The sequence below is a fragment of the Gorilla gorilla genome, chromosome 2 (assembly GCF_029281585.2).
Source record: "Gorilla gorilla gorilla isolate KB3781 chromosome 2, NHGRI_mGorGor1-v2.1_pri, whole genome shotgun sequence".
Lineage (NCBI taxonomy): Eukaryota > Metazoa > Chordata > Mammalia > Primates > Hominidae > Gorilla > Gorilla gorilla.
Genome location: NC_086017.1, coordinates 118,924,320 through 118,946,888, shown reverse-complemented (window position 1 = coordinate 118,946,888; position 22,569 = coordinate 118,924,320). Strand labels below are relative to the sequence as shown.

At 36.3% G+C, this 22,569-nt stretch overlaps 1 protein-coding gene across 7 annotated transcripts in view; it reads left to right on the top strand.

Moving 5' to 3' along the window:
• The window catches only part of CD47 (CD47 molecule), a 47,535-nt gene extending 26,724 nt beyond the window's left edge, over window positions 1–20,811 (top strand). Inside the window, exons 4-12 of one of the 7 annotated variants that reach the window (XR_004069834.3) lie at window positions 3,659–3,766; window positions 4,969–5,061; window positions 6,085–6,177; window positions 6,945–7,037; window positions 8,935–8,981; window positions 12,539–12,570; window positions 13,906–13,930; window positions 14,858–14,890; window positions 16,861–20,811. Coding sequence is in view for 5 of the 7 variants with exons in the window: in XM_055383529.2 (XP_055239504.1) it covers window positions 3,659–3,766; window positions 4,969–5,061; window positions 6,085–6,177; window positions 6,945–7,037; window positions 10,295–10,422 (515 nt within the window). In the remaining 2 variants the exon portion in view is untranslated. Of the gene's footprint in view, window positions 1–3,658; window positions 3,767–4,968; window positions 5,062–6,084; window positions 6,178–6,944; window positions 7,038–8,934; window positions 8,982–10,294; window positions 12,571–13,905; window positions 13,931–14,857; window positions 14,891–16,860 lie in introns of those variants that run through there. The other 6 variants (XM_031009327.3, XR_004069835.3, XM_031009329.3 and 3 more) reach the window with 6 other exon arrangements.
• Window positions 20,812–22,569: the final 1,758 nt, after the last annotated feature.

The following is a 22,569-nucleotide window of genomic DNA, read 5'->3' as shown; positions in this document are numbered from 1 at the left end:
AACCTGCATTTTATCTTGTATGTGCTGTCTATTGGTCACAAAATCAGAAAACCTTCTTGTTCATTCATAACATTAGCTGTTTTTTCAGGTGGCTAGAGGGACATGTCATTGCTTCATCTGCATGAATTTGAAAGATTAAATGCATAAAGGAATTTTCTTAGAGTAGAGTAGGCCTTCACCATCTCTTTAACTGGGAAAGAAGTTTTGGGAGTAACATACTCATCACTCACACCCCTCTCCCCTCAAACACACACGCTCACCCATTAGAATGTAAGGGCCTTGAGGCAGGCCTTGTGTTTGCTTTTCATGTTCACTGTCAGCATTTAGAATAGTGATAGTCATATAGATGGATAGTGCTCAATCAATTATTGTCAAATAAAGTAATCTACTTGTTCCTTGATTTAGACTAGCAAAAGGGGCTGGTACATTGTAGGTACACAGTAAATATTTGTAGAACAGATGAATGAACCAACCCAACAGATTTCTTAGAAGTAGCCTGCTTTTGGTTACTAATTATTTTATAGAACATATAAAAGAAAATTTTAGAATACCTAATTTGTTCACAAAAATGTTATATTGTCTCCCCTGATACTTGGTATTCCTGTGTCAGGCTGAGCACTAAGTTTATACATTTTTTGTTAAGCATGTAATTACTATTATTTCTCATGTACTTTATTTTGTGTATTGATTTCAGTAGTTGTAGCTGAGGGTAATTCTTAAGAGCATGCAGATTTTAAAAATTACATAGATTGCCTTGCCAAGCCGTCTGAAAGTCATACTAGAAAATTTGATAAGAGCCTGCTGTTAACAACACATTGAGTTATTTTTATCTTAATGCTAAGTGGAGAATTACTTGAATTTATTTTTTTTGCTGCATTTAATGTTTTGATACATTCAATAAATAAGGATAAATCCACCTACTGAAGGACAAGAAAAGATCAATAAGAGATCCTTGAGGTTATTGGGTTCTATGGCATCTATTATGTCAAATTCCTTGCCCTTTCACTATACTGAGAAATTTGACGACTGGGCTAGCAACAAGATACCTACCCCACATTAGCTGTGGTACCTGCTGAAATGTGACCATGTGAGCAAAGAAAATGAGCCAAAAGAAACCTTTCTGAAGATTCACTGAAGAAAACCTGGAGATACTCTTTCATTAGTAGACCCCACAGAGACAGGTGGAGTGTCCGTTATCCAGAATGCCTGGGACCAGAAGTGTTTTGGATTTCAGATTTTTTCACACTTGGGATCCTCAACATGTGTATTTGTTGGAAATGGCTACTTAATTTAAGGAAAAGTTTAAGGTGGCCTGGAAAATAAGTAGTAGTTGAACTAATCAACAGGAACCGAAACTACTTTCAATATATAGTGTACTTATACTCAAAGAGAGACAGACCATTTTATGGTGGAACCCTGTCTATGGTAGTATTTTGTGATGTTTTATTTTTGTTGCTATTGTTTGCACTGTTTTCTCCTATAACAGCTCTTCTAAGCCTAAAGAGGATAAATTTTGTATGAGATTCAAACTCTTATTTTTGTTAAGAAGGATGTAAGTCACCAGGCATGGTGGCTCACACCTGTAATCCCAGCACTTTGGGAGGCCGTGGCAGGTGGATCATGAGGTAAGGAGCTCGAGATCAGCCTGGCCAACATGGTGAAACCCCGTCTCTACTAAAAAAAAAAAAAAGAATTCAAAAATTAGCCAGGCCTGGTGGCACATGCCTGTAGTCCCAGCTACTCGGGAGGCTGAGGCAGGAGAATCATTGAACCTGGGAGGCAGAGGTTGCAGTGAGCCGAGATTGTGCCACTGCACTCCAGCCTGGGTAACGGAGTGAGAGACTCTGTCTCCAGAAAAAAAAAAAAAAAAGAAAAGAAAAAGAAAAATATAGAAGAACATAAGTCAACCTTTTCCCATGAAATTATACTGTACTCTAAGGCAAATTCTTGTTGCTTGATCTTAGTAGCTTTTTTATGCATTGACTTAAACCTGGAAGAGTTTCTTATGAATGTTTGATTGATTGTGAGGTGCATTTGAAACAGCTTCTACTTTATAACCCTTTGCAGAACTTTCAAGCTCTATTTAGATAACAATATATATGGGATTAAAATGGAAAATGTGACATATGTCTAGAGAAAGTTCCTTTTTCTGTGTATGTGCCTTTTGTGACTTATACACTCAGTTTCATTCTAGCCAGCATTTGAGCCTAGAAAATAGGGAAGTGATGAAAACTCTGTGCCTTATAAGAAGGCAAGGCTATGACTGAGTATTAGGCACATAAGTCCAGGGCTGGGCGGAAGTAATGAATCAAATAAAAACTTGGGGAACTTGCCATAGGATGTTTTCTGATTAATATGGGTTTCTCTTCTCTGATTAATGTGGATTTCAGTTACTCAACTGCGTAACTGAAATCCACATTAATAAATTGGTTATTTATTGCTTAGGACTTATCTCCCCATAAAGAGACTAAAATTGAGGTTATAAAGTATGGGTAGATAGAAATTCCAGAAATATTTAGGTACCTGTCATATACCTTAAACGTAGATTTTTATCACAATCATTTAGGGGCTTATTTATTGCTTTTACTTTATTTAATGTTTGTCACTGTAGAAGAAAAAAAAACTAAATGCTAAATATAACATTTAAAATATTTTCCCCTTCATGACAGTCACCAATTGATTACTGTCATGGAGACTATCTCTATGTGGATGACACACAGCAGCATTTCAATCACACGCTGTTTCTTTCCGCTACTCAGTTTGCTTTTAGGTTGCCTTAAACAACTTCCTTGGTGAAAAAATCAACTTCAATATTAACCAAAATTTAAAAGATTCATATATAGTAAAAGAACTAATATTCGCAGATTGACCCATTCCATTCTTTCAGAGAAGGTATGAGATACTTGACAGTGGAGCTAGCAGCAGAAACAATAACATGTATGATGAATCCCGTTGAGTCTTTGCAGTTTATTTTTATTAAAATATTTTAATTGAACAATTTAAGCTTTTTTTCTTCATCAGGATTTGACAAGGGTGTAATCTGCCCAGTTTTATTCTGTCATTTTTTTCAAAACAAAATAACTAGATTTCCAGATGGTTTACTAATTTTATATAAGGTAGAACAAAATTCTCTTTTTCTCAATATTGTTAATTAACCCATTATTTCCCATTAGTATTATGTACATCAGTGTTGTGTTGTCAGTTGGAGTGATTTTGCTCATCGGGGGCATTGACAATGTCTGAAAACAGTTTGATTAACATAACCGGCATCTAGTTACTAGCATCTAGTATGTAGAGGCCAAGGATGCTCCTAAACATTCTATATTATGCAGAGCAGTATCCCCCCTCCCCCCAAAAACTTATCTAGCTCAATTTATTAGTAATACATCAACCAAGAAAGACTGATGTATAGAACCTCATTTGTTAGTGTAGGAAAATAAGGTGTCACCTATAAATTCACCATCCATATTTATACTGCCGTGACATTATCCATTTGCTTATGAAAGAGATGTGAGGTGACTTGATGATATTAAGGAGTTGTTCCTCAGAAGTTATTACATTATAGTACTTCTGTCAGTTTGTCTCTGTACCTTATAAGTTATTAAAATGGCTTCACTTGTGATTGAGTTCATATAATTCTTTGTTTTTCTTTTTTAAGCACTTAAATATAGATCCGGTGGTATGGATGAGAAAACAATTGCTTTACTTGTTGCTGGACTAATGATCACTGTCATTGTCATTGTTGGAGCCATTCTTTTCGTCCCAGGTAAGATGTGCAGTTCCTAGGCAGGAACGCAGGAGGTAGATGAGTGCATTCCAAGGTGAGGAGGGCTGCATTAGTTTCCTAGGGCTGTTGGAACAGATGACCACAAACTGGGTGGCTTAAACAATAGCAATTCCCTTTCCATGCTGGAGGCCATAAGTCTGCAATCAGAATGTCATCAGGGCCACACTCCCTCTCAAGGCTGTATGGAAGAATCCATTTCTTGGCTCTTCTAGCTTCTGGAATTTGCTGAAGAATGACAGTGTTTATCATTCCTTAGTTTGTGGCAGCATAACTCCACCCTCTGCCTCTCTGGTCACATTGCCTCCTCCTTCCTCTATGTCTTTGCCTCTGTGTTTTTGTTAAATCTCCCTCAGCCTCTCTCTTATGAGCACATTTGTCATTGGAATTAGAGCCCACTCATATAATCCAGGGTAAGCTCCTCCTTTCAGATCCTTAACTTCATCATATCTTTTGCCATATAATGCAGTATTCACTCTTTTGCTGTATTAGGTAATATTCACAGGTTATAGGGATTAGGAGGTAGAAATAATTTTAGGGCCATCATTCAACTCACTACAGAGGCAAACTTCATTGGCCAAGACATGAAAGTAGAATGAATGTGGGAACCAAGTCTGTGGAAATTGGCAGTTGCATTTGGAGGATGGGAATGTGAGTGGGAAATGAGGATATGTAGCACATGTAAAGCAAAGCAAAGGAAGGCTGGGACTCAACCTAATAACTATAGCACACCATCGTTTCTGGAGAAGAATGCAGTGCAGGTGTAATATTTAGGAACATGGGCTTGGCAGCTCTATTGGTATCTGAAGTTAGTGAAGACAGCAGGAAGAAGGAGGTGAATTCAGAAGACAACTTGAAAGAACAATTGATTTGACTTTGGGACATACTGAATACAGCAGATGAAGGGAACAGTAAAAGATGAATACACAGTTTCTCACTGGAATTCTGTAAACTAGTTAAGAAGAAGGCAGAGCCAATTCAAGGTTTCAGCATGTTGAAACTTAAATGTTGAGATTTAGATGTCTTAAGTTTGGTCTTAATCAGAAAATGGTCACTAATTTTGTGTGAGGTTTTCAGGGAAACGTATATTTTTAAAATTTTCACAGTTGTCAAGCACAGAATTTAGATTAGTACATTTAAAAAGTAGGTAGGAAAATATTTTAAATGTTTTTATTTATTGACAGGTGAATATTCATTAAAGAATGCTACTGGCCTTGGTTTAATTGTGACTTCTACAGGGATATTAATATTACTTCACTACTATGTGTTTAGTACAGGTGAGTTTTCGTTGTTACAGTATGATTTTGTCTACCTTTTTCATTTACAAAACAGCAGTTTTGGTGAAAATACTCATATAATTTTTTTACAACTCAATAAGAGTAGGTTTATTAAAAGATTTTTCATGCTATTCTTAGTGACATTTTCCATTCATATTAATTTTAAGGTTATTCTAGGTTAGCTATTTTGTAAAAAGTGATTTTCATATGTATTTGATGCCAATCAGCATAATTTTAAATTATGCCATATAATTTCTTAATGATTATTTTCATATTCTAATTTCAGTTTTTTGAAGTTATAAGTGGATGTTAAACGCAGTCTTTCTCTTCTTTTGCTAAGCTTCTGCTTCTGCATTAAGAAGACTGGTTCTATAAAATGGAATTATGAATCACAAATAGTAGAAACATATTTGTTTTAATTATTAGCAAACCTTAATACTGTAGTTTTAAAAGATGGTATGGAAATCCAAACTATAATCAGTATCATTTTCACTGCATTTTGAAAGTAGATCACTACCATATTTAGTTATTACTATTAAAGAGTCACATTTAACACTTGGTCTTAGAGCCTATCTCTGGCTCGTTGTACATTGGAAAGGTATTAGTTTGTTATAAAATGACAGATCTAGAGATAGAGAGCATGATGTTTACAGTCACATATTTGCATAATGGTTCCCTCAGCAAGAGCAATTCCATGTGCATGTGGAGAAGACATTCATAATAGCCATTCATATTGTAAAATGCACAAGTGTGGTAAAAGCAGCATTGTTCTAAGATTTAGGGTAAAAACTTCCAGTCCAGCTTAGCTGACTGTGAAAATTAAAGGCTGCCGAATGTGTGGATTTGGAGCTGACTACTTGTGTGGAAGGGTTAGATCACTGAGTTAACATCTACCATCAAACAATGAACTCCAGAGTCAGTCTTTGGTCTTAGGAGATCCCTGATTGTACCAAATGCAAGTGGAAGTGATTGCTTTTTAAATACTCTTGACATGCTTCTGTTACATCCTTTTCCTTCCTCCAGCAATTGGATTAACCTCCTTCGTCATTGCCATATTGGTTATTCAGGTGATAGCCTATATCCTCGCTGTGGTTGGACTGAGTCTCTGTATTGCAGGTAAGAGTCATCTTTCTGTAGACCTAATTTGGGTTACTCTTGGACAGAGCTCTTCTTCCTTTTTCTTTTTCTTTCTCTCTTTTTAAAAATATATAGACTTGATTTTTTTTTTTAGTGCAGTTTTTGGTTCATGGCAAAATTGAGTGGAAAGTACATTCACATGCATATTTTTATGTGGACATAAGTTTTCAATTCCATTTGGGCAAATACCAAGGAGTGCAATTACGGGACTGTAAAGAGTATGTTGAAATAAACTGCCATACTCTCTGTATCAAAATAGCTGTACCATTTTGTATTATCACCACCAATAAATAAGAGTTTTTGTTTGTTCGTATACTTGACAGCATTTAGCATTCTGAGCTTTTCTTTTTAAACTTCCAATTTACCCCAGTGGTAATAGTGGTTTCCTCCTTGCTACAAAGATATTAGCTGTATATATGGCTTGGTGACTGATTGTTCTAGCACCCAAACTGATATGCCTGTATTTGTGGAAGAGCTTTTAAAATAACTGGGCTCAAATTGGTTGGAGCCTTAGACTTGAAACACCAGTTCCCATTTCTTGATATGATAAGGTATGTGTTATGCAAAGGAGGGCTTTGTTCTTCTAATAATTTTGAGTCATTTTACTGGTTAACTTAATAAACATATATGGATAATTTTTGTTTTTTGATCATTAGAATAACTCTCTTAAAACTTGGGATTATTACTGCTTTTTAATAAGTTATTTCATATGCTTTTCTAATACAGAATTTTATTTGTTTTTACAGCGTGTATACCAATGCATGGCCCTCTTCTGATTTCAGGTTTGAGTATCTTAGCTCTAGCACAATTACTTGGACTAGTTTATATGAAATTTGTGGGTAAGTCACTCTTATTTTCATTAACCTATGCCAATGATTTCAGATATATCACTTAGAAAATGCTTTTTAGTTTGTTCTTCCAGTTTAGGATCAAAAATGAGAAAATACAATTGGAGTGATTCAAGGATAATTAAAGAGGGTAGAAGACATATAGGATTTTTAGTTGGTTCTTCCAGTTTAAGACCAGAAGTCAGAAAATACAATTGGAATGATTTGAGGGTAATTAAAGAGGGTAGAAGACATATAGGATTAATGAAAATTTGGTTTCCAAAGTAGTTTAAAAGAAAATGGCTTTATCTATTAGAATGTGTACCTTTTTATACTAAGTAAAAGGGGAGAGAGCTTTGAGGATCCATTTTAAGTAATAGAATAGGATTTTTAATTGTTCCAGTGTTTCTGTGATAGAGCTGTCCTGCACAGACCTGTTTGTTTGTCACTTGCTCTTTTCCTTGCAGACATAGACACCCCAGACAGGAATTAAAATTCACAATCTATCAATTTTGTTCATTTAAAGAGCAGTGACCTCTAATGCATGACTTTAAAACAGTCCTAGCCAATATAATGAAAACATTGAGTTTCAAAATTTAGGCTTTTACTCCTTTTAAAATCAATTATTAATAAGTATGGAATTTACTTCATTGTTTCTAACTTGTATATTTAATCTGCCAATTTTCAAGTAACATTTCTGCATAAATTCTTATTTTTTATTGAGATATATGTACACAGAGAGATATTTTCAATTGTGCCTGAAACTAATGTTATCTTACCTAAGCTCAAGATGTTCCCAATAATGTAATTTATATTAGTTTCCGTTTTTTAAAAAAATTATATTTTTATGAAATAAAACATACTCTTAACCACCTATCAAAATAATCAAAAATTATAAATTAATGGAGTAAAAAAATAGTGTTTCTGCTTTGCTTTAGGTAAACTTTGCTGTATGTGTTTCTAAAACTTAATACAAAACTTGAATTGTTACAGTCAAATAATTTCTCATATGACTCACATAATAGTTTCAAAAAACTTTTACCTTTATTTCTGAACTTTGGTTCTTGATGATTGTTAATTGAATTCAATTCTGTCATATATTCTGTGTCTTTCTTTAATTATGCATATTAGATACATAATTAAAATACTTAACCAAAATCTACCTATCCTTAGCATGTGAATTCATAAGTCTTAGTTGTTGCTCAATGAAATTTTCTAATTTTATACCACATAATGCCATAAAATACAATGGAGACATCTAAAGCAGAATGGAATTCATGTGGTAGCTACAGTGAACATCTTGAATGTTGGTGCATATTCTATTTTTGTTACATCTTCCAATCACCATGTGTCTGGTTCTGGAAGATGACACTCCTGGTTTTGTTGCTCCCCACAAATGCCTGAGAATAGTGTGTGATTTGCACTATCCATACAACTCTGGTGAAGTAGTATTAGATAGCTTTGGCTGATGGGTAGCACGCTCTTATTTTTTCCTCACTATCTGGGTTGTCCTCCCTTTTACTCCCATGCCACCCCATGCCTTCCATATCTAGCATAGAATGATCTTCAGTACAGTTGCCAGCAGGTCTGGTGACAATGTCTCAAGTGGAACTAAGCATTGTCTATCTGCCACCTCCTTAACTTCACTCTCCTGCCTTCTCCATCACTTACGTTCCTCCAAGCCTGTGAAACCACTGTACTGTACCTGTCACTGTTCTGACATTTAAATTAAAATGACTTAAATCTTGACAAGTACCCCAAATTATTTTTTCTTTGTCATAGGTTAGCATATACTATATGCTAAAATTTATGCTATATGTTTAAAATTTAGTGCAATTTTATTGATAGTGTCCTAATTTTATTGATAGTATCCTAAATTAACTTTTTAAATCAACTTGTCTGTTGCCAGCGTTCAGAGGGACACCTACGGTCAGTTAAAAGGCAAGAACAGACAAGGTACAGGAAAGTTGCTCTTTAGATAACGTGGTAGACTAGGAGGAACATTAATATGGTTTGCTTATATAATCTGACTGTGTAAATCTGAATCTATGTAACATTAAGGTTGCAAATTTGAGCGTTTATATTAGGAAGTTAAAATTTTAAGTGTCTCCAAAATAATTTTTACTCATTGCACGTGTTCTGTTTTAGAAAAGCCTAATGATTGTGTTTTGATTTAAATGCAATAAAATCCTCAGATAGTTAAAAATCCAAGTTTTCTCTTCAAGAAGAAGTTAATGTCGCTATGAGATTTTAAAATTTTATAATTTTTATTATTTCCAACTTTAAATTTGTAGCCTTAATTTGCTATTTTAAAGAGTAGGCCTTTCACTTTCACTTTCTACAACTTTCTGTGAAAGTGACTTTCACTTTCTATTTTTTAACTTTTTAAACTGTGTTGTATTTTTTTTCTTTTATTGGAAGCATTTTAATTTTATAAGATGAGAAAAAGGACTGGGCACAATAACTTAATGTGAAAGCATAGAAAAGATTACAAGAAACTAACCAAACTCACTAAAGTTGGGCTTGTTGTTTGTAGAGAACATTTATATAATTATAAGGATCAATACTTTCTCATTTTTAAAGCCATTACCAGTTAGTTCAATATAAGGGCATATAGTGTTTTGATACAAATCAATCTGGTAGCAGTAAGAACCATATTTACCACAACATCCCAGATATTTTAGAATGATGCAGATGCAGAATATATACGTAGAATTTATATCTATGTATAGATACAAATTCAGATATTTTCTTGTTCAATTTAAGGAGAGGTAAATTTGGTATCAATAGAAAAAATGTTTCTGAAAAATTTAAACCCTGGAAATATATTTATGGCATGGAGTCAGATGTTTCAGGGAGAGAAGAACAAATCAAGAAGCATTGCAAGTATGCTCATATGGAATGCTTAAGGCTTGTGGTTAAAATATATATATATATATATGGCTGTCAATGTCTTAGACTCATGGTAGCAGCAGAAATCGTAATAATTCTTTTGTCACATGGGTTATATCCATATTGGAGAGAATTAACTCAGGTGAAATTAACTTGTACACTGTTTGGTTTTATAATATTTAGAGGGATCACAACTGACTGATGTCCCTTTGAAGTACCATTCTTCATGAATCTCTTTTTTCAGAATGGGCCAGCCAAATGTGACATCCCTTGGATCTGAGATTTAGAACTAGAAACTATTCTTTCTACATTATTAGGGAAGAAAAGGAGTTACTTGGCAGTTAGCAATATTCTATTTTGTTTTGTTTTGTTTTTAGAGACAGGGTCTCATTATGTTGACCAGGCTGGCCTCGAGCTCCTGGGCTCAAGCAACGCTCCCACCTCAGCCTCCCAAGTAGCTGGGACTACAGGCATGTGCCACTACACCTGGCAGTGTTTATTCTGATAAATACATTTATGAGCTCAAAAATGTAACTCTAAAACCTTATCTCTGAACTTTCATATTACCATCAGAAATTTAGATAGCTGTTTAGTTCTCTTTTTCTTTGTAGAACATAGATATAAGGCATGGTTTCATTGAAGTCAGTTGTATATACATGTAACTATCCTGATGTTCCCAAATAAAGCTCTGTATTTCTGCTTGGTTTATTGGGGAGGCTGCTAAATGTAGTGCATCCCAACCCATTTTACCCTGTTCTACTTTAAAAAGAGGTTGGCTTCTTGTTTGGATACAAGGACCAAGTCACTCCCCCAGGTTCCTCCACAGTAAGGGAGGCCTATTTAAAGCCGCCCATGGCACTAACAGAAACTGGACTCCTATGAGCTCAGATACGTAACTGGGCCTCACAGGGGTGGGACAGTATGTAGTCTAGGAATTGGAAGGATCCATTCCATATCAAAGAACTGAAGCATCATGTTGCCCTCTCAGCAGCAAGAGTAAGGTGATGCCCCTGTCAGTTATAGTTCCTGAGTTCCTCTGTCTTTGATTCTTTGCCTATTAGCCGGCTAGCTCACCCTCTTCTTTATGCCATTGTTTTTTATCCTATTCATGCCTTCTCACAGACAGCTTTTCTTACCTACAGCTTTGAACTCATCCTTGTCTCCTTTCTGTTTCTTTTTCACTTTCCCTTCCCATCACCAACTTTCTGGGTTTTTTTCTGTTTCTTCTTAGAGTCCAGTGGCAGGGAGAAACTTGTCAGTCCAGTCTGTTGCCATTTTTCCTGTTTGAGAAAGACTCACCAGCTTTTGGCTGGCTCACAGATTGGCTTTCCTTGGGTCAGGACCCACCCTTTTCCCTGCCAGCTTTGGAAGCTTGACAGAGTTCGAGTGTGCAGTGGTGGTAAATAAATAGTAAGGAACACAGAGCAGTGCCGGAGGCGTGCCTCCATCTGTTGATGAGAAAATCCAGTGCTGTCATCCAGCCCAGGTCCCAGCGGAATGGGCCTCTCTGTTCAGTAGGATCCCCCTCCTACTGAGTGGTTCATGGCATGTTTCTGTTCAACGCTTTTCCATCTGTAGGATTCTTATTCTGTATTTATTTGTTTTTTTGTGTTTTTTTATTTTTTGAGATGGAGTCTCGCTCTGTCGCCCAGGCTGGAGTGCAGTGGCACGACCCCAGCTCGCTGCAGCCTCTGCCTCCCAGGACGAGGGAGATCCTCCCACCTCAGCCTTCCACGTAGCTGGGACTACAGGCATGCACCACAGGCATGCACCACCACGCCAGCTAATTTTTGTATTTTTGGTAGAGACAGGGTTGCATCATGTTGCCCAGGCTGGTCTTGAATGCCTGAGCTCAAGCAATCTATTTGCCTTGGCCTCCCAAAGTGCTGGGATTACAGGCATGAGCCACCACGGCCAGCCTTCTCATTTGTTTTTTTTATAAGGAAGCTATCTCTTCTTCCCTCCCAAACTAGGGTATTCTTTTCCCTTTCGTCACTTTGCTCATGTACTGTATTCCTTCAACTTCATTAATGAATCCATTTGGAAGCAGTGAAAAAGGCAACTCAGAAAGCTAAGAAGAAGTAGATAGAGGAATACGCAGAGCTATCTGAGTATTTTCTCTAGTTTGTTAGCTCTTTGGAGCTTTGAAACTGGAAAGACCCAGGGAGTGGTGTGGAGAAAGAGACTGAGCTTGTAAGACACAGGAGCAGTGAGCTAAGGGAGATGGAGTAGTGGGGACAAATTCTGGCACATTCTGTCTACACTCTGGGTAGATAGAGGAGGGAGGATGGAGCACCCATGGTGGGGGTATGTTGGTGACAGCATTTTCCCACCAGCCAGTGTAACAAGTGGCTGATTTGGGGGAAAGATGGCATAAACAAATGAGAGAATGTGTTTACTATTTGATGTAGATGGGTTATTTGCTTCATTTTTCAAATCAGTGTATATAATCAAGAATATTCAGCATGTTTGAATAGACTGTCAGAGCTGGAACTCTTTCATTAACATCTCTGGCACCTTTAGTTTTAGCCCTGAACATTTTATCTTAAAATTAAACATTACCAAATGCCTTAGTTTATTTCATTTATTAAATTTATATTCTTATTTGTTATTTATATCAGCTTCCAATCAGAAGACTATACAACCTCCTAGGGTAAGTTAAAGTTTATTAAATGAATTGTGAATGATCATTTGAGGGATTAGACTGAGGAACTTGGTAATTGAGATATTTTGCTATCTGTTTAGTCTCACGTCAAATTAAGAGAATGTTGAAGTCATTGCATGACCTTTGCATGAATGGGTCCAGTTCTATTTTAAAACCTGTGTTTGGTCATTTTAGTATCAATGGGATGGAATAAATGATTTCTTAAGATTGTACTGACTTCTCACACCCAAAACTGGAAAGTAGGAATAATGGCTATATTATCTCTGCAATCAGAAGGAAGCTGATTCCAATATATCACCTCACCTGTTGGATTCATTGGATGTGCATACACAGAATGACAATTTCAGGCTTAAAAATGAGGAGAAATCTATACTAAGTTGACATCATTGATAATTATAATCTATAAAATAAATGTAAATATTGCTGAAAACATCTATTCGGAGTTATGATTCGATCCTCTCCCATACAAATGTTTTATAAACATTTTTTCCCTTAAAACTGTGCTTAACGTTTCATTGTACCTTAGATACCTTATTAAGCCATCTGAGAAAATTCCAAGAAAGGAGTAATTTTAGGAGGGCATAAATGAAGAGAAAAGCATATTTATAAACATAGACTTATCACAGTGACAGGCCCAAGAGCTATTTTGTGGAGATAAGCTCTGGAAAGGATTATATTGTACTTAGCTTCCTATAACAGAGTGATGATAGCTGTATCTGGAATGCCAAAGAGAGTCTTCTGTCTGTGGCCGGAGGTAGAGGTCACATATGCTTCTAAGTCTGACAAGCCTCAGTGTGCCTAAAGGGCAGGTGAGGCGGGTATGTGTGTCTACCACAGGGGTATATTCTAGAAAGATTGGTGCCATAGCTATGTTGGTCACAAGAGGCCAGCAACTTAACTGGACCTGTAAATCCTAACACATTTTCTTTCCCAGTTACTGAGTTCAATTTGCGATACTTAAAGATGATTCTGTTTTGCTTCCACCTCTTCACTGTGTTATTTATTCTGTTGTTGCTATTTATGCTTGCACTTTCATATTTTTAGAAGTTAGAATTTCTTGAGCTGAGAGTGGTGAAGTGGGAAATTCTGTTTAGAAAAATAATATTAAGAGAATAATACAGTTATTATTAAACTATTAACCTGATTTGGCAAGCTTTGCTTTAACATTTACAGGCTTATTTCGTTGTTTTTTTTTTTTTTTTTTTTTGACTGTAGGATTTACTGCTTACTACATAATTTAAATATTAGCATATATAAGTTTTACTATAAAATGACATGACATAAATTATATTTTTATGTAAATATATTTTAAATATTTTTCAGAAAGCTGTAGAGGAACCCCTTAATGGTATGTGGTTATTTCACTCTTAATCCCTTACCAGATCATAATTTGAACTGGCCCGCAAAACAGTTAGAATGCCCTGTCTATGCCTTAGGAAGAATCTAGGTTTTTTTCCTCTTTTTTTCTTTCCTTGGCATCTCTACTCTTGATTATTCATCAAGAATTATGGGCTGGGTGCGGTGGCTCATGCTTGCGATCCCGGCACCTTGGGAGGCCGAGGCGGGCAGATCACGAGGTCAAGAGATTGAGACCATCCTGGCCAACATGTTGAAACCCTGTCTCTACTGAAAATACAAAAATTACCTGGGCATGGTGGTGTGTACCTGCAGTCCCAGCTACTCGGGAGGCTGAGGCAGGAGAATTGCTTGAACCCGGAAGGCGGAGGTTGCAGTGAGTTGAGATCATGCCACTGCACTCCAGCCTGGTGACAGAGTGAGACTCCGTCTCAAAAAAAAATAAAAAAGAATTATGAATATTACTTTTATAATATTCTCACCACTGGGAAAAATGCACTATTCTGTGTCTAAGTAGCTGCTTACCTTAACCAAGTGATATTTGGGCAAGGGGATCGTTGCCTTTTGCTACTGGTTGAGACGAAGCATGGCACCCCCTAGTAGAGAAGGATCCCAATTACTTCCAATTTCTGATGTACACATTTTAGAAAGATACAGGCTATTGCCACAGAGATAGACCAAAACATCTCATTTTCTTTCTTTGTAAACCTAGATCTGATTTCCCAACTAAGTCTGTTTCCTTTGTGAATGCTGTGGGTATGATCCACAGAAAGGCTACATAATAAAATGATAGCTTTACAATTAATTTGGCTGTAGAGTTGTAGACTAGTTAGCATATCATTGCATATTTGTTTATTTAGAAATGATTTCCAATTGTGGAACCTCACTAACTGCCTGCTTGGCTTGTTACTAATCCTAGCATTCAAAGAATCAAAAGGAATGATGAATGATGGTACGTATAAAATGCACTTAATAATTATAGATCGGTTAAAACATGGACATTGGAAAACAAAAAAGCTTCTTGAAAATGTGGCTCTTTTTTAGTAACAGGGACACTGTCAGATGATAAAGGTTCACATTTCTTGATGTATACAACTTAAATCTACTTTGCTAAAAATTGCAAAACTACTACTGTAAAAACTGTAGGGTGTCACGAATCAGACTCCAGTCATACGGCTCCCAGCAAAGAGAAATTGCCACTTTTTGTAAAATGTTTTTCAGATTCCGTGTCTGGTGACTGTAACTTTAAAATGCCTTTTATAAGGCACATAAATAATCTGGCACAAATCTTTATCATTTTGACAGAGTTTCTTTTATGCTTGTGTTGGTGATTTTGTTGCATTTAACCCATGGGGACTTAACATCTCTGCTTTTTCAATCAAGAGCTTGGTTCTAACCTTTTGGGAGATGATTAAAGAGAGAGGTTGAGAGAGAGAGAGAGAGATGTTTTGTCCTCAGCTTTTGCTTCCATTTTTTTTTTAAGAACTCTGGGCTAATAACTTCTAATCTTTATAGAATATTTCAAAGAAATATATTTGTTCTTAAAGATACATAGGTTTGAGATATTGAGTGCTACAAGCATTTATTTTGGTTTTTCCTTAACATATTATGATTCCTCAGTTTTGTTGGCATTTAGTAATTATGTTTATGTTTTTATCTTATCAAAAAATGTCTTCTTACCTTTGATATTTATAATCACTCCTCGGTCATGTAAATAGTTTGCTTTATATTTTACTGTTTTAAAGTCTGTGACCTTACCTGCCCTCTTCTGCAGCAAAGTGCAGCATTTAACTCAGGAAGCTATATTCCCCCCAAGTGTCATTAATATTTGCATAAGATTAAAAACACTCCAGTCATGCATTGGTGAACAAAGTTTAAAACAACGTGTATTCAGCATGGAGTCACAGAATGATCCTACTTTTGTATGTTTGTGTCACAGCCTTTAAAAGCATGTTTTGTTATATAAGCCATTACCCTCCTAAAAAAGACTGTAGTTCACAGGAATAAATTAAAAGACATAACAAAACATAAAATGACTAGTACCAGGAATTGTGGCCATGGTTTGTTCCGGTAACTGTGGCATGGCATGGTTTGTTCCAGGAATTGTGGCATGGTTTGTTCATGTTTACATTCTGATGTCCTATTTTTTTTTTTAATTTCTATGTCCTTTCCTTTTCCTTGGTGGTGTCATTGTTCTGTAGTTGTATGAAGAAACTAAACTTTTCTCCATTTTCAGGAAAGCAATCTAAGAATCTTGAGTGCCTCTTCCTTTGTTAATTTCTCTTAAGATGTGACTTTTTTAAACTACTGCATCAGGAAATATTGTAAAACAGTTTTGCCTTGAATATTTGTGATGAAATCTACGATGATCTTCAAGATTCTCTTAATTTTCCTAATATTCAGCTGATCAGAATTTGTTTTTAAAATGTCTGGCTGGTGGGTACTTCCCACTGACAACTGCTTATTGCTTACAGTATGTCTGCCTTGTCAATGAATGAGGTTCAGGGTGCTTTCTAGGGATCAGAGTCAGTACCATTTTTCTCTTTCATCTACAGCTGATCAGATGTTTATTTTACTTAGATTAAATGAATGGTGGAGATCCAAAGTGAATATTATAGAATATTATTCTAGGATCAACGTCTTTTGCTTTGAAAAATCAACATCTCTTGGCTTTCCTCAGCCAACCAAGCAAACAGAGATTATCAGACTCTGTTGATTTTTTACTTTCATTTGGCATTGGCCTTTTTCTTACTGAAATTAAAAAGGCTAATGATTTGCCTGGTTTCTGTCTCTGACCTTTGCAGGTCTATTTTCTTAATTTTTAGATACTATATATCTGAAACTTTTTTTAATGTGTCAACTTTTTAATGGATGGAAAATAGACACGAATAGTGATTATGTGTTCATTTTTCAATTTTCCAGAATAACTGAAGTGAAGTGATGGACTCCGATTTGGAGAGTAGTAAGACGTGAAAGGAATACACTTGTGTTTAAGCACCATGGCCTTGATGATTCACTGTTGGGGAGAAGAAACAAGAAAAGTAACTGGTTGTCACCTATGAGACCCTTACGTGATTGTTAGTTAAGTTTTTATTCAAAGCAGCTGTAATTTAGTTAATAAAATAATTATGATCTATGTTGTTTGCCCAATTGAGATCCAGTTTTTTGTTGTTATTTTTAATCAATTAGGGGCAATAGTAGAATGGACAATTTCCAAGAATGATGCCTTTCAGGTGTAACCAGTTTAAATTGGTTCAGGGTGATAACTACTTAGCACTGCCCTGGTGATTACCCAGATATATCTATGAAAACCAGTGGCTTCCATCAAACCTTTGCCAACTCAGGTTCACAGCAGCTTTGGGCAGTTATGGCAGTATGGCATTAGCTGAGAGGTATCTGCCACTTCTGGGTCAACGGAATAATAAATTAAGTACAGGCAGGAATTTGGTTGGGAGCATCTGGTATGATCTCCGTATGATGTGATATTGATGGAGATAGTGGTCCTCATTCTTGGGGGTTGCCATTCCCACATTCCCCCTTCAACAAACAGTGTAACAGGTCCTTCCCAGATTTAGGGTACTTTTATTGATGGATATGTTTTCCTTTTATTCACATAACCCCTTGAAACCCTGTCTTGTCCTCCTGTTACTTGCTTCTGCTGTACAAGATGTAGCACCTTTTCTCCTCTTTGAACATGGTCTAGTGACACGGTAGCACCAGTTGCAGGAAGGAGCCAGACTTGTTCTCAGAGCACTGTGTTCACACTTTTCAGCAAAAATAGCTATGGTTGTAACATATGTATTCCCTTCCTCTGATTTGAAGGCAAAAATCTACAGTGTTTCTTCACTTCTTTTCTGATCTGGGGCATGAAAAAAGCAAGATTGAAATTTGAACTATGAGTCTCCTGCATGGCAACAAAATGTGTGTCACCATCAGGCCAACAGGCCAGCCCTTGAATGGGGATTTATTACTGTTGTATCTATGTTGCATGATAAACATTCATCACCTTCCTCCTGTAGTCCTGCCTCGTACTCCCCTCCCCCTATGATTGAAAAGTAAACAAAACCCACATTTCCTATCCTGGTTAGAAGAAAATTAACGTTCTGACAGTTGTGATCGCCTGGAGTACTTTTAGACTTTTAGCATTCGTTTTTTACCTGTTTGTGGATGTGTGTTTGTATGTGCATACGTATGAGATAGGCACATGCATCTTCTGTATGGACAAAGGTGGGGTACCTACAGGAGAGCAAAGGTTAATTTTGTGCTTTTAGTAAAAACATTTAAATACAAAGTTCTTTATTGGGTGGAATTATATTTGATGCAAATATTTGATCACTTAAAACTTTTAAAACTTCTAGGTAATTCGCCACGCTTTTTGACTGCTCACCAATACCCTGTAGAAATACGTAATTCTTCCTGTTTGTGTAATAAGATATTCCTATTTGTAGTTGCATTAATAATAGTTATTTCTTAGTCCATCAGATGTTCCTGTGTGCCTCTTTTATGCCAAATTGATTGTCATATTTCATGTTGGGACCAAGTAGTTTGCCCATGGCAAACCTAAATTTATGACCTGCTGAGGCCTCTCAGAAAACTGAACATACTAGCAAGACAGCTCTTCTTGAAAAAAAAAATATGTATACACAAATATGTACGTATATCTATATATACGTATGTATATACACACATGTATATTCTTCCTTGATTGTGTAGCTGTCCAAAATAATAACATATATAGAGGGAGCTGTATTCCTTTATACAAATCTGATGGCTCCTGCAGCACTTTTTCCTTCTGAAAATATTTACATTTTGCTAACCTAGTTTGTTACTTTAAAAATCAGTTTTGATGAAAGGAGGGAAAAGCAGATGGACTTGAAAAAGATCCAAGCTCCTATTAGAAAAGGTATGAAAATCTTTATAGTAAAATTTTTTATAAACTAAAGTTGTACCTTTTAATATGTAGTAAACTCTCATTTATTTGGGGTTCGCTCTTGGATCTCATCCATCCATTGTGTTCTCTTTAATGCTGCCTGCCTTTTGAGGCATTCACTGCCCTAGACAATGCCACCAGAGAGAGTGGGGGAAATGCCAGATGAAACCAACTCTTGCTCTCACTAGTTGTCAGCTTCTCTGGATAAGGGACCACAGAAGCAGGAGTCCTCCTGCTTGGGCATCATTGGGCCAGTTCTTTCTCTTTAAATCAGATTTGTAATGGCTCCCAAATTCCATCACATCACATTTAAATTGCAGACAGTGTTTTGCACATCATGGATCTGTTTTGTCCCATAATATGCTTTTTACTCCCTGATCCCAGTTTCTGCTATTGACTCTTCCATTCAGTTTTATTTATTGTGTGTTCTCACAGTGACACCATTTGTCCTTTTCTGCAACAACCTTTCCAGCTACTTTTGCCAAATTCTATTTGTCTTCTCCTTCAAAACATTCTCCTTTGCAGTTCCTCTTCATCTGTGTAGCTGCTCTTTTGTCTCTTAACTTACCATTCCTATAGTACTTTATGCATCTCTGCTTAGTTTATTAGCTTTTTGGTCTTGCTCTTCTCCCTTGATTTTAAAATTCCTTCTATAGCTAGAGCTTTTCTTTCTTCCATTCTCTCTTCCTGCAGTGTTTTGCATACATCAGAAGCTAGGTACATAAGTTAAATGATTGAGAGTTGGCTGTATTTAGATTTATCACTTTTTAATAGGGTGAGCTTGAGAGTTTTCTTTCTGTTTTTTTTTTTGTTTTTTTTTTTTTTGACTAATTTCACATGCTCTAAAAACCTTCAAAGGTGATTATTTTTCTCCTGGAAACTCCAGGTCCATTCTGTTTAAATCCCTAAGAATGTCAGAATTAAAATAACAGGGCTATCCCGTAATTGGAAATATTTCTTTTTTCAGGATGCTATAGTCAATTTAGTAAGTGACCACCAAATTGTTATTTGCACTAACAAAGCTCAAAACACGATAAGTTTACTCCTCCATCGCAGTAATAAAAATTAAGCTGTAATCAACCTTCTAGGTTTCTCTTGTCTTAAAATGGGTATTCAAAAAGGGGGATCTGTGGTGTATGTATGGAAACACATACTCCTTAATTTACCTGTTGTTGGAAACTGGAGAAATGATTGTCGGGCAACCATTTATCTTTTATTGTATTTTATTTGGTTGAGGGATTTTTTTATAAACAGTTTTACTTGTGTCATATTTTAAAATTACTAACTGCCATCACCTGCTGGGGTCCTTTGTTAGGTCATTTTCAGTGACTAATAGGGATAATCCAGGTAACTTTGAAGAGATGAGCAGTGAGTGACCAGGCAGTTTTTCTGCCTTTAGCTTTGACAGTTCTTAATTAAGATCATTGAAGACCAGCTTTCTCATAAATTTCTCTTTTTGAAAAAAAGAAAGCATTTGTACTAAGCTCCTCTGTAAGACAACATCTTAAATCTTAAAAGTGTTGTTATCATGACTGGTGAGAGAAGAAAACATTTTGTTTTTATTAAATGGAGCATTATTTACAAAAAGCCATTGTTGAGAATTAGATCCCACATCGTATAAATATCTATTAACCATTCTAAATAAAGAGAACTCCAGTGTTGCTATGTGCAAGATCCTCTCTTGGAGCTTTTTTGCATAGCAATTAAAGGTGTGCTATTTGTCAGTAGCCATTTTTTTGCAGTGATTTGAAGACCAAAGTTGTTTTACAGCTGTGTTACCGTTAAAGGTTTTTTTTTTTATATGTATTAAATCAATTTATCACTGTTTAAAGCTTTGAATATCTGCAATCTTTGCCAAGGTACTTTTTTATTTAAAAAAGAAACATAACTTTGTAAATATTACCCTGTAATATTATATATACTTAATAAAACATTTTAAGCTATTTTGTTGGGCTATTTCTATTGCTGCTACAGCAGACCACAAGCACATTTCTGAAAAATTTAATTTATTAATGTATTTTTAAGTTGCTTATATTCTAGGTAACAATGTAAAGAATGATTTAAAATATTAATTATGAATTTTTTGAGTATATTACCCAATAAGCTTTTAATTAGAGCAGAGTTTTAATTAAAAGTTTTAGATCAGTCCAATGTGTTTCATAATTATTTTTTAATTTTCTCCATGGTGCAGTGAAAACATCACATGAGAAAGCAGGAGACCTGGGTGCTAGTCCTGGCTACACTACCAGCTAGCAGAGGACCTGGGAAAGCTACTTCCCTGGATCTCAGTGTCCGTCTCTGCCTGTAGAATGAGATAAGTCTCTTCAAGACTGAAATGTATGGTTCTCCATTTTAATTATCAGTTAGGACTATTGATTACAAGTGAAAGAAAACTTAAATCTAAGAAAAATGGGATCTATTGGCTAACATAACCTGAAAATTCAGACACACAGCTGGATCCTGGGCCTCCAAAAAGTGTCATAAGGACACAATGTCTTGCCAGCTCTCAGCTTCACTGTCCTTCGTGCGGCTTTACTCTCCCAGGTTCCTGGGATGGCAAATGGCAAGCTGCAATCCCAAACCCATTTTCTTCCAGGTTCAGGGAGAGTAGAGGGGTAAAAAAGAGCGCATGTCTCTCTCTTAATAGTCCTGTCCACCTTGGGTTGCACCTCACCTCGGTGCTCTGACTGGGTCACATGCCATGCCTCCTGCAGTCACTGAGGCCAAGTGTCTCTGGCGCTCTGATCGGGCCTGGCTGAGTCCCGAGTCTAGACTGGAGTGGAGGTGCTGGGCTCCATCTGAGCACATGTACCTGGCTGGAGGTGCCAGGCGGAGGGGAAGTTCACCTGAAGAAAACTCTGGGGGTCTTTCCAGATGATGAGATGTCATTTGATTTGGGGCACAGTATTCCTAGTCAACACTTCATTCCTTCAGGTCTGTACTCTATGATTCTGCATTATATGTGTGATCGTAGACCATTTGAACAGAAAATAATATTTGGCAGCAAAATACCGTCTCGTTCTTACCTCATAGGCAATTTAAATTTTATGCACTTATGAGAACTTTTCACTCTCAGCAGGGGTAACTAATGGAGTTCAGAAAGCATTTAATGGCCTGCCTCCTGCACTGAAAGCTGCTCTCTGCAGCACAGAACTGTACTCAACCTGATTGAACTCCCACGGAGGGGTAGGCTTCCAAACGCAACTGAATTTCATTTTGGTGCAACACCTTTCTGCCTCAAGGCCTTAGCTTTGATAGCTTTAGAAAATAATGGATATGGTAACACTATGCAGGTAAGACATGGTTTTACCAGTGGCTCAGAGATTTAAGCACAATTGGCAGTGTTTGGTGTTAGAAGTAATCTTTATTTTTTGTAAGCTTCATACTAAGTACCCATTCACCAAATTAGAGGGAAATGAAGTATTTACCCCTAAGTTATGGATACTTGGCCTGGTTATTTTATGTATCTATGACTATATAGAATAATGGACTTAATGATTTAGAACTCTTATATACTTAGCAAGTATTTATTTAATCACTTGAATAGCAGGCAGCAACTTTTCAGCTCTGATGATAGCCAGTTGTGAAAGACTAGGCATATTTTCCAAATCTGGATGATGAGAAATGCTTGGTAAGAAGTCCAGGTTGGACAGAAGTGATTTGTAAGTCTAAAGACGGCAATCTTATGTCAGTTTTGAAGC